Raw genomic sequence first — 20,326 nt, forward strand, 5'->3', positions numbered from 1 at the left:
CACCTTGGAATTCTCTCCTTTTAGTCAAATGCTGCTGAGTATGTGCAGAGCATGTCTGGAAACTCCTCATTTGGAATTACTCTTAGAGCAGCATAAGAGCCATGAGAAAACTGATGGTGTTACTTTATAGTCACACTTTGTTTTTTTAAGTACAAACTCTTACTGTTTCAAAAAAGTCAAGTCTAACTTAATGGACAGAGATGTGTCACCCTTGAAATTATGCTAAAGTGTCTGTGGTAGATTCTGAAAGTAGTGCCAAAAGTATAACTCCATTAGTAATGGCAACATCACTAATTATTTATTCAAAATGATAATTTTGGAGGGACCAATACTCATTTGTTTGCAAAACTTCTGGTGTGTGTGAAAACAGTTATGGACATCATGTTCTAGTCATCCATGATTCAGCACTGAGCAAATTTCTAACTGTGTCCCTTGCACGTAGTAGATATTCAAACCGAGTGATGAATATACCCATAATTGTACTCATTTGCATATCTTCCTTACATTATTTAAGTGTCTTCCACCCATGTGTTTGTACTCTTTTTTCCCTTAAACTGGGACATTCCCCTAGGGCAGAGACTGTGTACCTTCTTTCTGGGATCCTATCCCAAAACCCAGCTTAGCACCCAGTAAGTACCAAATAAGTAATATAATACCTAACATCTATTGAGTTATATACCAAATACATAACGTACTTTATTTTATTTAATCTTTATGATACCTCTATGAAAAAAAACTATTTTATCCCCACTTCACGTATGAGGAAATGGAAAGGTTAAGTAATAATATAACTATGCGTTTGTATACACACACGCACACAGACACAACCAGGCTCCCTGTCTACCAAAGTTGCTTCAAAGCCTGACTCAAATCCAGGAAGGGGTGAGTTAATCTGAGTAACCTAAAAGACTCCAGGGCAACAGCAGAACAATTTCCTCATTTTCGAATTTTCTGAAATTTAGGTTGAGCTAATCATGACCAGGTGCTGTGAGTCAGTCAAAAAAGGGGAGGGGCGTGGAAGACAAAAACAAGAAAGCAGGCTTGAGGATAAACACAGGGGAGGTACCTAAAAATGTTCAGACAGCCACGGATTAAGATGCAGATAGACAGAAAGGTGAGAAAAGACAGGTGATCTGGGGGCCACTGTCCTAATACTGTGTACACAGGGCAGTGAGAAGAGGGGAAGTAAACTAGAAAGTTAACTCATCTCTCAGAACTCTTCAAATGAGAGCACAGATTTTGTTGGAGTGCAGCTGTTCAAATAAGTATTTTTAGACACCTCTATCTAGTTCTAAAGGAGTAAAGACTTAAGGGACCATACTAAGAAAAGAATCCTGCCATAAACTCAAGTACACGAAAGCTCTAGCCCTACTTAAGAGAAAGGGTTTAGAGAACTGGGCATTTGAGAGGAAGACAAAGGTAGATAAACAGGTAGGCACTGAAGGATGGCAAAGAGAAAACAAACAGAGGACTGAGCCTACCTGCTCACTCAAGTTTCGCTGCTCAGCGCAGATCTCCAGGACACAGTTACTGGTCTGCTTAGCCAGCTCTTCCAGGAAGGAGTTGCAGTGATGAAGGCCATGGTTCTTCAGATGGGGGTACTTTGGAAAAGAGGAATCATAGAAAAAATTATCACCCTCAAGACAGCCACTTCTTCATAATACTGCTCTGCTCCCCTGGCCTGAGCTACCCACTCCTTCTACAGAAGAATCTGAGAACCAGAGGGAGGACACAGTTTACACAAAACTGAGACATTTAGGGACTCATATCATATACCTATGTTAATGCCCTTCTCAGGATCAAAGTAAACCCTTAGAATTGTGTTTTGAGGGAATAGAAAAGAGATGTGATTAGAGAGATGACAGAGTTTGGAGCTCAGAGTACTCACTTCCTCTGGGCACATCTCATGAGTGCAGTGGACAAAGTGAGCACAAATCAGGGGGAAGGCAATGGCATAACGCAACATGGTAGGTTCCTCCAGGGTCGTAGCAAACATCTTCTCAAAGGTACGGAGATGAAAGCTGAAGATAAAAGGGAAAGAGACTTAAAACCAAGGTTTAGGAGCTAGTCCCTTTTAAATGGAGAGAATATTCATTCTTTCAACAAATATTTGTTGATATTCACCACTCCCTTCTTAAGTTTCCTATTCTTAAGGTAGACAGGAACTCAAGAAATGTTACCCTTAAGACTTTTATACTGGACCCTAGGGAAGTTTAGTGATAATCTTCTTCCCTTTCCTTGCACAAAATTTGCTATTCCTTCCTCAGAACCTTTGCATGATTTGGGCCATTCCCCCTAATATAGAAGTCCTTCAGTACTGCTAACTCATATTACTCCTAAAATTGAACATTCAGGCTCCAGAAAACTTTCTCAGATTAATTTCATGAGGCTGATCTTTCCTCAATCCTGTATCCTTTCAATATCATAAACTCTTTTTACACGTTCTTACATCTGCCAGTATTATGTTGATGTCCCTTTCATATGTGGATGTTATACATCCCCACCTATATTCAATATAGAGAACAGAAACAACATACTATGTAGTTTTTTGACCCCTCAAAGAGTAGAGTTACGTACAACGGTGGTCATTTAATAAATGCTGAATAATACTAAGGAAGACAAACTGATTTTTATTCTACGAAGGCCCTATTCTCCAGTCCTCTCAATTATTTTCAGTTCTCCCCACTAAGCCCCCAAGTTTTGCATCTCTTTTCCAAATCACAATATCTCAAGAATGAAAGGAAGTCCCAAAGATAACAGTGAGGAAAACATGTATTGATGAATTATCCCAGAGAAGAGAAGGCTGTGTAAAGTCCAAATGGCTTTCCTAAAGAAAGCCAGAACAAAAGGGCATCAACTTCAAATTCCTACCACTTGGCGGAAGCTGGAATGAGTGAACTATAAAGTTCGAGTGTCTGCCTTTAAGGAGATCTCAAAAAAACACATGACTTTTTCATTCATCTGGGGGAATTACAATCCTCCACAGAGGCTGTGCAAGAGATCAGGTGAATTGATAAAGAGTACCTTATCAGGACATACCAGAAAGTAGACAAGTCAGAAGTTTCCACCAGCATTTTCTCTACTGAGTCCATCATTCGAGAATGAAAGACAATGAGGTTCATCACCTTGGCTAAGTCAGGGTTCTCATGCAGGTGCAGAGGAGCCTTAGCCACACTGGTGTATGCCTGTGGTTGCAGTTTGAAAAAGGGTAGAGAAAAACAAGATAAATGGAAAAAACAGTCTTGGGGCTACAGTTTGGCTGGAGTTTTTCCTGTCTACTTAGCAGTTTTCAATGTTGAATCACTCCATACAGCAGAGCTTAGGAGATAAAAGGAGAAGGGATTGTGGGGGAGGAAGAACCTCAGAATGGGGGGCCATTAACAGGACAGACCTACCTGTAGGCGGAACCAGTCCAGCCTCAATCCAGAGAATTCAAATTTGTCTCCATTATCAACTGCAAGAAAAACAGGAGTTTGAAAGGAAACAATAAAGCAGCACCCTATATCCAACTGCATAGAATGGTAGGATCTCTTCAAAGTTATCTGTCCCATTCCCTGGCTCAAGAAATCAACAATTCTGGAAAAAAAAAAAAATGATGTTCATCCTCGCATATCCCCTGCCTCCTCTACTTCCTCCAGTTACCTTGTTTGAGATTCAGAGAGGAGAGAGTACTGACGAATGAGGACATGATGATGGACTCCTCCTCAGGACACACAGACAGGTTCTAAGAGAGAAGCTGGAATTACTGTCAAGTGGGCAACATGCAATCAGTGTATGAAGGTAAAAAGAACTGCTAAGTGTCACAGAAAGAGCCAAGCCAGAGATGGAGGAAACCTCCTGGGTCCCCTGCCATGCTAACACTTAATTTCTCTTTATTTTTCTCTTCTATTTCTATGTAGCTTCATTTTGGGGTGGGTGGCTGGGATGCGGGGAGATTGCCAAGATTATTAGTCTTTTTTTTTTGCTTTTAACAAATGTAGCAGGGAAAATCGGACTTTTTGAAATTCAGCCAGAGTATTCTCCAGGGTAAAATGACCAGGGATCACCCTGAAATTTCCAAAGCATGATTAATTAAACATACTTGAATGATGTCACTGAGCACAAGAGCATCAAATCTGGCCAGGTACTGAATGTGGTATTGCTGTATCACTTTGACATGTCTTCGGACAAGAGCCCTAATCTCTTCCAACAAGAAAAGCAGTTCTGCAATGCTCCTACAAAGTCAAGGATGACAAGAGAGAGATGTATGAGATTAGAAATATGAACTGAGACAAAGAGAATGATAACAGGGCAGAAACTGAAACCTCCTGAGGTCATGTAATGCCTCCCTGTCCCTTTTCCCAGCCCATGTGAGGTCAAGATTCTTAACTATGTCAGGTACTAACGAGTCAACATAGTCCTCAGGTGTCTTTGTCTTGGTGACATTTTCTGTGTGGCGAACCAGCCAGGTGACCTCATCACGAATGAAAGACAGGGCCATGAAAGCATAGAGGACCTAGGGAGAGGACAGGAACTATGAGAATTTTCAACTTTAAAAATAGATTTTAAAAAATAGATTTCAAAGCACACAGAAAACTGTTATACCATGATAATATGTATATAGATATACAATTGTAGCCACACCAACAATAGTGTCCAATAAACAGAGATCCACAAAAAACTATGTGACAGAATCAGACATGTACATATATTGGCATTAGCTCACAGTCAATAATCTTTCCTCCCTATCAAATTAAATTTTAGAAATATTTACTAGGTATTTATGTGATTTTAAAAAAAGCAAATTCTGTCTTCCATTAGTTCACACTCAAATAGAGCATAAAGCAAGTATACAAATAGCCAAAATACATGATATGCTATGATAATGCTCAAAAAAGAGATACAAAAAGTTTGGGATACTCCAAGAAGATTCAAGGGAATTAGCATATCCATATACAGACAGATATCGGAAGACTCAGAAATGCAAAAATTCATGAATGCCAAGTCACCCCCCACATAGAGTCTTTTATCATCATCACCCTCCCAACATTTCATTCTCTTGCCTTGGGACCCAGTAGTCCTGGTTCATCTGTTAACACGGTTACCAGCTCCTTCACTGCCATCCGAAGAAATTGGCGTCGTTGACAGTGAAACTGGCCACTGAGAAAAGAACATGGAAACTAGAGAACATGGCCTCTCTCACCCTTAAAAGTCTTCCAAAGGCAGCACAGAAGAGAGCTGAATTTAAGAAGGGGTGTCAGGCAGAGAAACGCTCAATTCTACATTTAGACTTTGTGAGAAAACACAAGAATCTGCAGAGCAGCAGCAAGTTCTTAGGTTGAGGCAATAAGGCTGGCTGTACAGAAACTAGAGGTGGCTTAGGAGAGAACAAAGGTTAGGAGCGATTCCTATTCCATCCCCTCTCGGAGAACCTGTTCCCCACCTTTACCTGTTCGCAATTACATGTTCCTTGCTTTCCTTTATGTCTGCCACTCGTTTGCCATACCTAAGGATTGACACAAACACAACAGGGTTGGTCAAATCATTGGTTAGAGGTCTTGTCCCACCTTCTGAGTTCTCAGAGATTACAAACTACAGCCTGGGGGAGCATGGGAAGCCCTCAGGATCTTTCTAAACCCTACTTTTCACTTTGGCCTGGCCTATTAATAAGAGATTCATAGAGCGTAGAGACCATTCAGTTTTCTTCATTATTTTGCAGATGAAGGAAATAATACCTGGGGGGTGGGGGATGACTTGCTTAAGGTCACATAGGATTTTAACGGCAAAGCTGGGACTAGACTTCTCATCCTGTGCTCCTGCCTTGACATCTTCAAGCCAAAGTTCTCTTCCAGGTTTGAGGGAAATAAAAGAAGCAGTGCATAAATATGACACAGGCCCAGCTCTCAAGTAAAATAGTTACTCCAGCTCTACCTGGGGTCCTATTCTCACCCTTCACCTCTTAGAATTTAATTTATCAGTTATCCCTTTGTCACTTTAATCTCTCCCTCTCCACTGGCTTATTCTCTTCTCCCAACAAAGCAGTTCAAAGCCTTCCTTAATCTAAAAAGACCCTTACTTGACCATGACAATCTATTAAACTTTGCCTGTTCTCCCACACCATGAAACTCCTCCAAAGAGATACCTATGGTCTTTTTACTTCACTTTTCACAGACCCTTGAAACCCAAAGGCCTTTGACACTAAACAAATTGCTCCTGCTAAGGCCAATGTGAACTTTCGAATCACCAAATTAAATAGTCTTTTCATTATTCCTGGTTTGTCTGTAATATTTGACTTTCCTCACAAGACCTCTTTTTTTTCTATGAGTGACTCGTACCATATTATCGTAGGCTCTTTGCTTTCTATGTTCCTTATATCTGTCCCCTCTTGTCCTGCATCACTATTGCTATCACATTAGTTGAACTTTATAACCTTTCATTTCCCTTCACCAAACCACTCCCATATTGAACTTAGCACGAATCAAAGAAATTTAGAGTTGGAAAGTGTCTTAATTAAATCAGGATTTAACTCCACTGGCAGATAATTATTTCAACCTCTACATGGTATGATGGAAAGAGAATTGAAGAGTTGAAGAATCTGGAATTATTTCCTAATTCCACCTCTTAACTGATGACATCGAGACTGAGCCTCCATTTTCTCATTTATAAAAAAATATATATTAATACCTATATCTACTTACAAGTATTGTGAAGATTAAATTAGATCATTTATGTCAAAGACTCCCTAAACTATAAATCTTAGATGTTAGTCGTTCTTAGTGACGGGGAACTGTACACTCTTCAAACATCCCCTCCATTCCTTAAAAGGAATAATCATTAGAAAGTTTTTCTATATATCTATCTAGATATATAGATATAGAATTCTATAGCTCCAAATCCACCTCCTATATCTTCAAATTTCATTAATCTTAGATTACTCGCTCTTAATTCTGGCAATGATTTCTTTTATAATAATATCCAGATGTTGAGAATATGAAGAACAAATATTCCCAAAAACCGTTGATAATATAGTTGTTTAGAGGGCAATTTGGTAAGCTATTAAAATTAGAAATAAGGCATATCCTTTACCTCAGCAATTCCACTTCTGAGATTACCCTATAGAAATGTTCACAAAGATATATGTCTAAGGATGTTCATTACAGCATTTGTAATTATGTTTTTTAAGAGTGTAAACAGGTCAAATATCCATCAATAGGGTATTGGGTAAATAAATTATGTTACAACCACATAATGAAAGACTATTTCACTGTTAAAAATAATAAGTCTCTATTGGCTAATATACAAATCTATCCAAAATACAGTAAGGAAAAAAAAAAGCAAACTGCAGAACATAATGTAGAATGTAGATCCACTGCTTTTTAAAAATTGCCTATATAAGGTTGAAAATACATGCACACCTTTACATGTTTATATATAAACACAAGCATCTGGAAGGCATACAACAAACTATTCTGGGAGAGGAGATTGCAGTCAACTTCCACTTTGTGTTTTTGACATTTCTGGATGTTAGTTTTGCAACTATAAAAAATAATAAAGGTATTTGACCCTTTTCTTAATCCCACACCTCTTTCTCTTTGTAGTGCTCTCTCTATTCTTCCCTTCACAGTTAAACTTCTTGAAAGTATTACCCATTAAATTTCTTATTTGCCATTTGCACCTAAACCCACTGCAACCAAGCTTTCAACTTCTGAAGTTGTTCAGAAGAAGGGTGCTAAGACCATCTGTATAATTGAATCCAATAAACATTTTTCAGTCCTCATTTATTTGACCTCTCAACATCATCGAACAGGGATAAACAGTCCTTCCTTCTTGGAGTGTTGTCTTCCTCACTTCTGCTTTCTCTCTTCTTCTCAACATCCCTCACTGATTTCTCTGCTTCTGCTGGCCCTTAAGTATCAGTATTCCCAAAGGGTCTGTCCAAGTCTCTTCTCACTCTACATGTTCTCCTTGAGCAACCTCATTACTCCTATGGCTTTGATTACCATTTCACTAATCTTTATCTGAATCCAGATCTCACTTCTAAATTCCAGAACCACAAAGTAAAAGGTCTAACATGCACCTATCTTCAATGTCCTACAGATACTTCAAATTCAACCTGCTCAAAACTAATTTACAATCTTTCCCCCACAAATTCGCTTTTATTCTCTATCTTAAGGAATATCAAGTATCCATACCAGAAACCTTGACTTCATCCTCAGTTCCTCCTAATTTACTTATTTAACCTCTGCTTCTGCTTTTGTGCATCTAATCTCTTTTCTTCCCTGCAGCCAGAGTGATTTTTTTTTCTAAAAATGCAAATATGTTCATGTCACTCCCCTGTTTGAAATGACTCAATGACCTCTACTCTTTTTAGGACAGGTTCAAACTCCATAGGATAGGACATACAGGGCCCCAATTACCTCTCTAAATCTGTCTCAACAACCCCACTTTTATAACCCAGCTGCCCATGCACTGAACTACATACATTTCTTAGAACTTGACATACTCCCTCTTGCCTCAAAATCTTGATAGTTTCTCTGCCCAGAATATCCTTCTCTGCCCTAAGCAACATTTTTGCCTTTGCACAACTACACACACACACACACACACACACACACACACACACACACAATTCATTTGTTTAATTCTTCAGATCTGTCTCCAAGTTTTTCTGGATCCTCCAAGGCTAGTTTAAGTGTCCTTCTAAATGCTTCCATAGCATTTTGTGTTTATACATCATAATCTCTTCCTATATCACAACAGTTTGTCTATTTTCCCCAATTTGTAAGCTCCTTGAAAGCAGATTGTCTTTTCTTATTTAATAAGCACATATATTGCACTTACAAGGTACCACACTTTTCTATGTGCTTTATAAATAGTCTTTCATTCTTCATAACAACCCTAGGTCACAGAGAAGTACTATTATTATCCCCATCTTATAGATAAGGAAATTAAGGTATGGAATAAAGAAGTACTTTGCCAAAAATCACAGCCGGTAAGTGGTATGGCTAGAATTCAGACCCAGGTAGTCTGGCTCCAGATTTTGGCTACCTCCCCAAAATCCAGTGAAGTGCCTAGTAAATGTAGGTATTCAATAAATATTTTTTCAATAATTAGAATTAATCCTTACTATTCATACTTGGGACACTCATGGAGATTGAAAAAGGATGTGAGGAGGAGCTAAAAATCCCAAAAGAAAATGAGATTTGCTCTCACGTCTCACCCTTTCAAACTGCTAAACAGATCCTCGGTGACCTTGTGCACCTGTAGCACATCCTCCCGGATGAGGGTGATGTACAGGGAACCCTGCAGACACAGCTTCCACAGCTTCTGGCACTGGTTATTGGAGTTGAGGCATCCATGACAAAGAAGAAACCCAACTGCAAGTGGGCAAAACAGTACAGAAGAAGATTTCAGAACCTGCTACCCATGTAACATGCTGCTCTGTCTCTTTCCGCCTGTCCCACAAAACTTACTGATAATCCAGCGCTCCATCACTTCCACAGACAGGTACTCACAGGCCATCTGTGGGAAGGGAGACTGAGGTGATGAAGTGATTATTTAACTGGTCTTCCCCTAAAGACCAGTAGTCAAGCTAGCATGTGAGTACCAAAACCAACTTTTATTTTACCAGACTGGATTACAGTACTTTGATAAGCCAACATCTGGGAAACCTGCCATTTATGGAGGTGAAGCATTGGAAGTGAATTGAGGAAAAAGAATATAGCTGAGAAAAAGGAAAGGAGCTTGGCATGAAAGTCAGGACAAACAAAAGGTTTAATTTAACTTCTCTTCAACAGTTCAGATACTTTTAATAACAGGAGAGCAACATTCAAAACCTTCTCATGATTTCTCTCTCCTTCAGATTCTTTTACCGCTTAAAAGATTAATCACTCGGTTAGCAATCCTCATTCATCTTGTACCACCAGCTGTATTTTTATGACTACATGGCATATCTTCCCTACTAAACTGTAAGTTCTTTGAAGGAGGACATTGGACCCACAGTAGTTAAATAAAAACATTTACGAATTAATCGATGCCTATGCTCAGGTTCCCACAGGGCTGAATAGGTGCCTAACAACTCACTTTCATCCATTTACTAAATTCCTTCTATGGGCAGGCACACACTAAACCTGGTCCAAATAGATCCAACCCAACCAGGATTTTTTTCTTTTTTCTTTTTTTTTTTTTTTTAGCTACAAGAGATGATCAATTTAGAGGCTGAGAGCTAAAACATTCTTAGAATTGATTTTTCCTGAAAGAAGCATCCTTCCCAGAGATAACCTTGACAAAGAGAAGGCTCCAATGAAAGTAGAAAGAGGGAACTCACTGTGTCTGAATTAACAGGGTTAATCATGGCAGGGGGTGTGCTGATGAGACTTAGAAGTTGGGCATTGCGCCACTGATCAGCGCCGTGGTTCCTTCTGAGGAAGAGAAAATACAAAGAGAGAAGGGCTCCACTCACAGCCTGTGGGGAAAACAAATGAATCCTTAATGTCAATGATGATGAAAATATACTTCGGCCTGATGAATTCCCTACTCTGTCAGGGAACTTGCCTTAGTGTGAGGCCCAAATTCCTCTGTCAGCTTCTTCAGAGGATGGTCATACTCCAAGATCATCTGAGCCAGACGGGCAAAACTGGAGTCACTGGAAGAAAGCATAGGAAAGAGGAATTACAGGCTTCCTTTAATCATGATGTAAATGCTCTTGTTTGCACATAGGATAAAGATGTGTGCATAGGCTGGCATTCTTTATCATCTACAAAAGTATACATACTAAACTATGAATTACATATATAGATAACGCATTCCAGGCCCAGGTATATTAAGCTATGGTTAGATAGAACCACATAATTTTGAGCAGGTCCATGAAAGTTTCTTCCTCATTAGCACCCAAAATAGAATTGGACACATGATAGGTATTCTATAAATTCATGTTGATTAGTGGTAAATCAAGTCATATGCCTGGACCCAAATCTGTATACAACCCAAAAGGAAATATACAACCCAAAAGGATATATATGTATGTGCCTAGGCATTCACGTAGACACACTGAAGTACACATCATGCATAGAACAATGTGCCACAGCCTACTCTTATCCCTCTGGACTTCATTTTTTTCAGCCCTTACTTTTATTTTCACTAATGGAAGAGCACAGAATTGCAGATAATCCAAAATCCATTTATATTTGACTTCAAATGTATTATCATACATTGCTTACCTCTAATGGTTTTACCTTGCTAACATCATTCCTACCAATACTAAAAAAAAAAAAAAAAAAATAGCCTTTTACAATAACCTGAAAGGCAGAGAGAAAGCCAATCTAAGATTAAAAACTGATCAGAAACAATGCAAACTAGGTGATACCTCACTAGCAGATATTTAAGAGTTAACTATATATAAAGATACACTTGTTGTGTATGCCCTCACAAATATTCTAAGTCATTTTATTTTGCCTGCCTGGGTCATCATGTAGATTATAAGTTCTCATATGAGAAAGTATGGTATCTATTTCCTTTGTGTCCACCCCCTACTCATAGCACTATGTATGAGATTCTTCATCTCTTATTCCCCTTAACTCACGTATGTCCGTGCATCATCTCATGGGCACAGTTGTACACGCCAATTAGTACCCGTCGATCCTCAATCCGTGACAGAAGTAAAATAACTGAGGTGTAAGTTACAATCAAGTCCAGGTAACTCCGAGTGAAGTCAAAGTTGAGACTCTACAAGGAAAATACATAGGAACCCAAGAGCAACGAGGCCAAATTAAGCTTTACTATCCCAACAATTCCAGGCAGTGCTAAATAGACTCTGAAAAGGATCTATTTAGAAGAAGGAACTCACAGGATTGCAAATTTAGGAGAAAATTGGAATAAAAATTAGGGGCCAAAAGTGAGCTCAAGTTACAAGGAGGCCAGGAAAATAAGGTAGCATTTAGGGGTTGGAGGAAGTAAAATAACATTTTTATGTAATTTTTGTATTAATTAAATCACATTGCTGATCTGCTTCATGTGTAAACACACTTTAATTTTAGGACTTTTTAACAAAAGAATTATAGTCCTTGAATGAATAGCCATTCATTTATTCTGTAGTATATTACATATATTATTATATATTATAAGTCCTGGAGGAATAGCTATTCCTCCAATCCCACCCCACCCCACACAGTTCCAACTGAGACATTTTCTATGGATGGAAGAGAATCGCAAAGAATCTTACAATATCAAAATGGCACTGGCAGGCATCAATGGTGTTGAGAAGTTCATATACATGATCCTAGGGGCAGAATTGGAGATGAGAGTGAATAAAGAATAAAGAGAAGATGACTTGTACTACCAGAATTTGAAGGGAATGGTCTTCTCCCTTATCAGTCCTATGAAGCCACTGAGTAACGTAAGGGAGGCATTGCTGAATAGAGGACTTTCCTCCTCCATAAGCCATCAGTAAGCCCCTATGTGCTTACCTTGCCAAATGCCCTTGTTTCCACAGGTACATGTCACTACTATATTACGCACACTCTCCCTGATCTTATCATGCTGGTGCCCCCTTCCCCAAAAAAAAAAAAAAAAAAGCTACAAAATAAAGGTCATTTGATAGGCTGTTTCTAAAATGACAAAAATCTGACCCATGTTTATTGATGAGTCCCAAAGTCAGTCTGTTCTTGGATTCCAGGTGCTGTTCTCAGAAATTACAAATGGAAAAACAACCCAACTTTCTATGTGTTCCTATTTACTGACCACCTGTTATGTGCTAAGTTCTTACTAAGTAACTTGCACATACTTTATTTAACACTCATTCCACATAATTTTACCTACATAAATATGCAGTTTTATTGTGGACACCTCCTTCTCCCATCAGCAGCCACCCTCCAGCCTGCCCCAACCTTCATGTAAACCAGTTTAACAACCTGGTATGTAGAGCAAATGGAACACTAATATATGGGAGGGAAAAATGGAACAATCACATTGGGAAAAAGTTTGGCGGTTTCTTATAAAATTAAACATACACATACCATATGATTTATAATTCAACTTCTAGATTACTTACCTAAGTGAAATAAAAAATATGCCCCCACAATGATTTATACTCAAATGTTTATAGCAACTCACGTAAAGGCCAAAAACTGTATAGAATCCAGATGTCCATTAGCAGGTAAACAGATAAACAAATTGTACCCATACGATGGAATAGTACTCAGCAAAAATAGGAAATGAATCACAGATACATGAAACCACATAAATAAATTTCAAAATCTTTATGCTGAGTGAAAGAAGCCAGACACAAAAGAATACATGCTATATAAATTCTAATTATATGAACCTCTAAGAAAAAAAAAAAAATCTAATCTGGAAAGCAGATGAGAGGTTGCCTGGGGCCAGGAGTTGAGGAGGTAGAGATTGACAGGAAAAAAAAAAAAGTACAGGGATCATTTGGGGTGATGGAAATTTTCCATACTTTGAATGCGGTGGTAGTCGTTATACAGGTGTATGCATTTGTCAAACTTATTTAAAATGTATGGGAAGAAATGTTCTCAAATTATCTTCCCAAAAAGGCTTTATCTAAACACACATATAGGGAAACTGAGGCTAAGAGCGGTTAAGAAACTTGACCAAGATCACAAAGCTGGTAAGGCATAAATAGTATCAGAATTAGAACCCAGAGCCCATGACCTTCCCTCTATACTGCATGACTTCTAGTCCTCTGTCTAGGTCTGTGCTGCCTCATTTGCTGAGAAGGTCCTTCAACAATTCCTTCATGCAACCCAGTTCTCATGAAATATAGCTGAGGTTCACTTTTAGCCACTTACACAGCCAATATCACTATTTTTGTCTTTTACTCTAAAGACAAAAATCAGAAGGAAATGGAATTAACATTTGATGTCCTATTACTTTACTATATGCTAAACACTGAGCTAGATGTTTTACATGCATTATTTCATTTAATTCCCACAAATATCCCATATAGTAAATCTTATTTCCCCATTTTATAGATAAAGAAACTGAGATTCTAAGAGTTTCTTGTCTAAAGTCATACATCTTGTAAGTGGTAAAGCTGAGATCTGAAACCAGGTCTGTTGGATTCAGAGCCTACCTACTTTACAACGCACAATACACCTCCAGTGTCTCTATGTCCCTTCCTGCCCTAAATGAGCTGCACCAAACACCTTGGGCTCAGACTTTACCACTGCAGCAACCAGAAAGTGTCCTAAAATCTCTGTTGGACCCCAACTTTCCTAGTAAGAGGCCTTTTTTTATATGCTTTTAGCATTCTTTCTACTACCTCCTCTATTGCCTACCTTCTTCCTAATCACTACTCTCAATTCCAAGATTATTAACCTTTGTCCTGACCACTCTACAGACCTTACAGTCTTCCTTTTCCCACTTCTCCCTTCATTGTGTGATCTGATGAATGGCCTGAATTAGCTCTCTAGGGTAGATGCAGGGCACCCAAGGCAGGATCCCATGCTCCTGCATCATCTGAAGAAATATTGTAATACCAACACAAACTTGGATTGCTCAGATAGCTAAAATTTGTGTTATTTCATGAATGCTTTAATAATACATGTTCATTGCCAAAAAAAAAAAATACAGACCAGCATAATTTTAATTAGTTTTTAAAACCACTTATAATACCACCAACCAGAAGTTCTAATCATCTGTATATGCATGTTTATCTATATAAATATACATTTTAGGGACATTTTATGTCTTAAATTAAGCTGTATGTAATTTGCTTTTACACTAAAGAACATGTGAAGAACATTTTTCCATGCCAATTAATATAGATATATATTATTTTTAACAGCTGTTTTAACAGCTGGATTCATTTATAGACATATACTGACCATTTAACCAAACTGGATATATCAATTATCAAGTTGTCACATCAAAAATAATGCAACAAAGTATATTCTTATACATATACCTTTGTGCTTTTATTTTATCGTTTCCTTAAGACAAACTTCTAGAAGTCAAATTGCACATTAAAAAGTATGTACTTTTAAGATTTTTGAAACACATTATCAGTCTGTCACTGCAAAAATATTGTACTAAATAATTTTAGGTTGTTTACATTTACAAAAATAATACATGCTCATTGTTTAAAACTCAAATATGGACATGGTTCCATAGTGTAGCAGTTAGCACATCTGCTTTACACGCAGAAGGTCCTGGGTTCGCACCCCAGTGGAGCCATGGTCCATGGTCTACGGCCATGCCACCCTGAACAAGCCCAATGTCTAATCTCGGAAGCTAAGCAGGATCAGGCCTGGTTAGCATTTGGATGGGAGACCACCTAGGAAGACCAGGTGCTGTAGGCGTAAATAATAATAAATAATAAAAAAATTAAAAAAAAATAGAACTGAAATAAAATATTATTCATGTAGTGTTGCTACCAAACACAGTTAACAGTCAGACAAATCCAAATTGAGGGATATGCTCAAAAATAATAGTCTGAAAAAAAAATAATAGTCTGGACTCTTCAAAAAGGTCAATGTTGTGAAAGACAAAAAAAGCCTGGAAACTATTCTAGACTAAAGACTAAAGAGACATGACAAATTCAATGTATGATCTTTGAGACAACTAGAGGAATATGAATATGGACTACATATTAACTAATAATATTGTAGCAATTTTACATTTCCTGAATATGATAATTGTATTAGGATTATGTAAGAAAATGTTCTTAGCAGATTGTTGCTAAAGTATTGAGGAAGGGAAACATCATGATGTCTGCAACTAACTCAAATGGTTCAGGCACAAAAATAAAGATAAACAAATGTGACAAAATACTAACAATTAAAAAATCCAGTAGAAGAGTAGAACAATATTCAATATAATACTCTTGGAAGTTTTCAGTAAATTTGTAATAAAGTATTGGGGAATAATATTTAAAATTTTAACTCAAATAATATAAAAATATATAGTTTAAGAAAGTACAGCCAATCATAATACATTCTTAAAGGTAGTTATTTTTCAGTTTAATGTATAATATTTCAAATCTTTCCTATGTATACACTAACACTATGTGTAGTATATAAGTTTATGGATCTTTTAAAATATATATATAATTGTATCATATACTATTCTGCAACTTATTTTCATTTAACAATACAACTTAGATATCCTTATATTAGTACATTTTGTTTTTTCAAGAAACAATATTAAGCAACATAAATGAACATTTATCAAAGATGGAATAGCCTCAGAAGGACAATGCCTACACTGGGGACATTGGCTAGAGAGAGCTTACCCGAAATTCCATGACATCCACAAATGACTGGTAGTAGTTGGTGAGGAATCTAATTATCTCAGTTTTTTCCCGATGTACTGGTCCTAACTGTTGCTGAGAGAAACATAAAACAAATTTTTAAAAATAAGAAGACAAGTCATCAAAATAACCCAAGAAGAATAGGAGTTATGCCTAAAACATTCTTAAAGACCATTGAAATACACTGACAGAGGAAGCTGGAAAATCTTCAATGCTCTAAAGATCTTTAAACAGAGGAAATTATCTAGGAGGTAGGATTGTTGCATGTGATTCTGACTAGATACAGAATTCTAAAAGAGAGGGGATTTCAAGTTCCTTAGAGGTTTACCAAAGTCAAAAGAAGCAGAATGAGATGTTACAGGTAAAATAGTAAGAAATCTAGTGCTAACATTTCATAAGGGAGAAGTAAGGGATATCCCATCAGACACATAATTCTAAGACAATTAGCAAGGAAAAACACTGAGTGGGAAGCAGGAACAACAACAATTATATGCACCCTGCTGGGTTGATAGAGCTCTCTCTCTTCAAAGACAGCTTATGAATCTTGTAATGGAAAAAGGGGCAATGTTTGCTCCAGCTTCCCATTTTATCTCAGAATTTTCAAGCCTCCAACAACCTAAAGCCCTGTGATCGAGCCTAGGAAAACTAAAGAAGGCATTCATTCTCTGCCAAGTTCAAAGAAAAGCAGTCGAAAGAGGAGAGTGTGAGCCATTTAAGCATAGAGTTATTTCAGAGAAGGAGAGAAAAGGGACCTCATTCTCACCGTACTGTTCCGGACATCTATGTTAGGAAATTTCTTGTTGATGTACTTGAGAGATGATTCCATGGACTTTTCCAGTAAAAAAGGTGGCTTGGCTTTGGAGTCTGAACATGTCTGCACAGATAAACCACACTATATTTCAATCTTTTCTCTTGCCCCTCAGAAACATACCTCTTCCTGCATCATTCATTCTCACACAATCTCTCTTAAGGAAAGGAAATCTGGGAATTCATCATAAAAGTATAAGAGTGGGCCAGGAACAAGTTCAAGGACATTAAGCCAACTATCAAAACAGCTAAATAACCCAAGTATCTTGTCTTGCCATGTAAAGCTTAATGTCTGCTTGGCCCCAGCACAAAGAGGAAGCTTTCCCCACCCCTCAGCTGAAGCCGGAAGGAGTAAGAAAAGCAGCTGCTCAGCAGTAAGACTTTGTGGGAGACTCAGTGTCATAATAATGTCCATTATATAAGTAAATCAATCCAAAGAGCATTTACAGGAGACATGGGGACAGAGAAACCATGTTCCTGGTGATTTGTTTTATTAAAAAATGCACAAAATTCCCTCCCCAAGTCCACTATTTTCTCTTCCAGAAGCTCCCCACTCGCACCCGTCTTTATCTCTTTACTCCCCCTACCACCAGCTCCTCTCAATTCCACAGTTCCTATCCTAAACACACAAATACAACATGAACCGTCTCAGACTCTAAGTACTTCGCAAGGCATCTACCCTTTTTTTTAAATGTAAATATTAAACCTATTTTTTCCTTTTTTGGGAAGTACTTGTATGGAAGTTTTTGCTGAGACTCAGTTTTGAATATCTGATTCACAGTGTGGGCAGTCAGCAATAAACAATAAGACCCAGAATTCTAGACTCCAGACCACTATCCAAGTGACTCGGAACACAATTATTTACCACCCACCCTTACCCCGATCCCAGCAGAAAGCAGATTTCCTCATTGGGGTGAGAATCATACATAGAAAGGGGAAGCCCTAAAAAAAGCCTCGTTTTTTGCTTTGCCTATGAAATCCAAGTGACTGAAGGCCAGTTAAGCCAGTAGGAAAGAGGAGAAAGTCTAACTGCTGGACCTGCCAGCCTCAGGGTTCCCTATCTGTATTGCCAGAATAATTAGTGCTAGTCCAGTTGCTCATGCTTACCTTCTTGATGTTATACATACGGATGAGAACCCCCTGACCTCGATCATTCAGGATAGTGAGCTTTTCTGCTAATTTATGCTGGTAGGCAGAGGTCAAAGACATGATGGCCACCGAGAGAGCCGAGCATCCAGATAGCAATGCCTGATCTCCCCAAACACTTTCAGCTTGGGTGGTGACACCCTCTGGGTGGAGGGACTCAGCCTGGTTGGTGCGCTGGTCTTCCTGTTGCCTTTACAATTGGCTCATGGGTAAATGCAGTCATTACAGCTTTGAGGCCCTCAGAATCCTCTTGTGCTTCCTCTTGTGCTGCACACTCAGCAGGGGAGACTTCCTCTTTCTAGCTGTGCAGCTAAGACTGTAAAATGGGTGGACTAAAACTGAAATGGGCGGAGGCAGGTGAGAGAGATAGGCTTTCAAGGCTCTTCACAGTCTGGCACCAACCCTTTCGGCCTTACCCCTCCGCTAGTGTCCTATATAAAGTTCTATTGGCCACCCCACCCCCATACACCTTTATACTATCTCTCTTTTATATCCCCATCAAGAATGCCTATGTTATTGTCTCCTGAACCTTAGGCCCATCCATCTTTTAGGGTCCAGATTAAGTCCCAGCTCCTCCTAATTACCCCGTCCAATGTCAATGTACTCCTTGTCATATTTTTAAATATATGTCTTATCTCCCCCAACTACATCATAAGCTCCTTAATGATAAGAATTGTATCTACTACTTCTTTATATCCCTCACAATGCTCTAGTACAGTGATTCTCAAAGTGTAGTCACAAGCATTACCTGGAAACTTTTTAGACATACAAATTATCAGACTCACCGCAGACCTAATGAATCCAAAACTCTGGAGTAGGATCCAGCACTCCATTTTAACAAGTCTTGAAGTGTTTCCAAAGCACTCTCAAGTTTGAGAATCACTGCTCTAGTAAATTGATTCTATAAGGTGTTTATGAAACTGAGATCAATCCCTATCTCCTGAGATTTGGGTTGGTAGATCTCCATTGGGTTCTAGAAGTCTGCATTTATAAGAACCCTAGGGGGTTTTGGTGCAAGTGTTCCATCAGACATGTATTAAGAAATGCTGATCTAGAACACCACCTCCTGGACACAGTAGCCACTCAATAAATATGCTAGTTTATTTGTTGAATCATTAAGACTAAATTGGGAAATAGGCCCCATGAAGAGAACCAAATTAACTGAAAATTAACAAAGGGAAATTAATAGACTTTAATCTTAGAAGACTGGGTGAATTTTAGCACTAAAATATTCTTGCCATTCCAACCAAGCTATAACTCCCTAACTCGAGAAAACCAACTCACTTTCAATTGTCTTCCAAGGCAGACAGTCCTCAGAAAAATTCTAAAATAAACAGAGTTGTCTTCATAGCTACCTCCTTTCCAATGCTTTTTCCCCACTTTTCAAACATTGCCACTTTCCATTTCCAGGGCTCTAACAATGTCCCAGTATATCCTGGGACATAGGGAGCAGGGAGCTGACTAGCATTACTATTTAAGAAACTTAATATGTTTGCTCCCAAGATAAAGTATTTTTTTAACAAAACAAGATGTCAATGCTTAACACATGAAATTTCAAACATCTCTAAGGGAAAATTTGCATTTTTGGAAAACAGAATCTGCCTTCCAGTTTATTTTGTGTGTTGTGTCCTTAGAAAGCTATGCGCCTGGCATTAGATGATACTGGTCCTGAAGATCTGAATCACCTGCTGTTATCAAAAAAACCCAGGCTCTACTAAAGAGATTTGTGGGATTTCTACTGGTCTTTCATCTTGTTGGGAGAAAATAAAGAGTAGGCAGTAAGATACCAACATCTAGGAAGCTGAGCAGCCTTCTTACAGGTTAGCATAGTTCTATTGAATCTTCCTCACTTGCATTTCTTATCCTCATCCTGAAAATTGTGCTGAAGACTCTCCATACCAAGACAATCTTATTTTCTACTGTCTCCCAATATGTACTTCCCTACCCAGTAGGGACTATGTTCTCAGTCTTCTGTATATATGCTATATTCATTTCTGCCTTTCTCACCTATACATGCTTTCCATCTTGCTGATTCAAATCTAGTCAATCTTCTAGATCTAGCTCAAATATAGTCCCAAGTCCAGGCTTTGCTGAACTCCTACACACTTGTCGATACCAATACTT

The 20,326-nt window shown here is 38.3% G+C and overlaps 1 protein-coding gene across 4 annotated transcripts in view; it reads right to left on the reverse strand.

Annotated features, from left to right (window-relative positions):
- The window catches only part of NCKAP1L (NCK associated protein 1 like), an 81,709-nt gene that overhangs the window by 19,173 nt on the left and 42,210 nt on the right, over positions 1-20,326 (reverse strand). The window contains exons 1-18 of one of the 4 annotated variants that reach the window (XM_011375748.2): positions 18,164-18,349; positions 17,013-17,123; positions 16,232-16,324; positions 12,200-12,256; positions 11,561-11,703; positions 10,534-10,624; positions 10,307-10,444; positions 9,453-9,501; positions 9,200-9,356; positions 5,429-5,485; positions 5,043-5,139; positions 4,386-4,495; positions 4,082-4,214; positions 3,643-3,724; positions 3,396-3,454; positions 3,040-3,185; positions 1,889-2,021; positions 1,482-1,601 (exon numbers count right to left, since the gene is read on the reverse strand). In XM_011375748.2, the coding sequence (XP_011374050.1) occupies positions 1,482-1,601; positions 1,889-2,021; positions 3,040-3,185; positions 3,396-3,454; positions 3,643-3,724; positions 4,082-4,214; positions 4,386-4,495; positions 5,043-5,139; positions 5,429-5,485; positions 9,200-9,356; positions 9,453-9,501; positions 10,307-10,444; positions 10,534-10,624; positions 11,561-11,703; positions 12,200-12,256; positions 16,232-16,324; positions 17,013-17,123; positions 18,164-18,265 (1,878 nt within the window). In that variant the 5' untranslated portion in view covers positions 18,266-18,349. Of the gene's footprint in view, positions 1-1,481; positions 1,602-1,888; positions 2,022-3,039; positions 3,186-3,395; positions 3,455-3,642; positions 3,725-4,081; positions 4,215-4,385; positions 4,496-5,042; positions 5,140-5,428; positions 5,486-9,199; positions 9,357-9,452; positions 9,502-10,306; positions 10,445-10,533; positions 10,625-11,560; positions 11,704-12,199; positions 12,257-16,231; positions 16,325-17,012; positions 17,124-17,616; positions 17,711-18,163; positions 18,350-20,326 lie in introns of those variants that run through there. The other 3 variants (XM_023520666.1, XM_023520665.1, XM_023520664.1) reach the window with 3 other exon arrangements.

The sequence above is a fragment of the Pteropus vampyrus genome, unplaced genomic scaffold (assembly GCF_000151845.1).
Source record: "Pteropus vampyrus isolate Shadow unplaced genomic scaffold, Pvam_2.0 Scaffold276, whole genome shotgun sequence".
In the NCBI taxonomy this organism is placed as follows: Eukaryota; Metazoa; Chordata; class Mammalia; order Chiroptera; family Pteropodidae; genus Pteropus; species Pteropus vampyrus.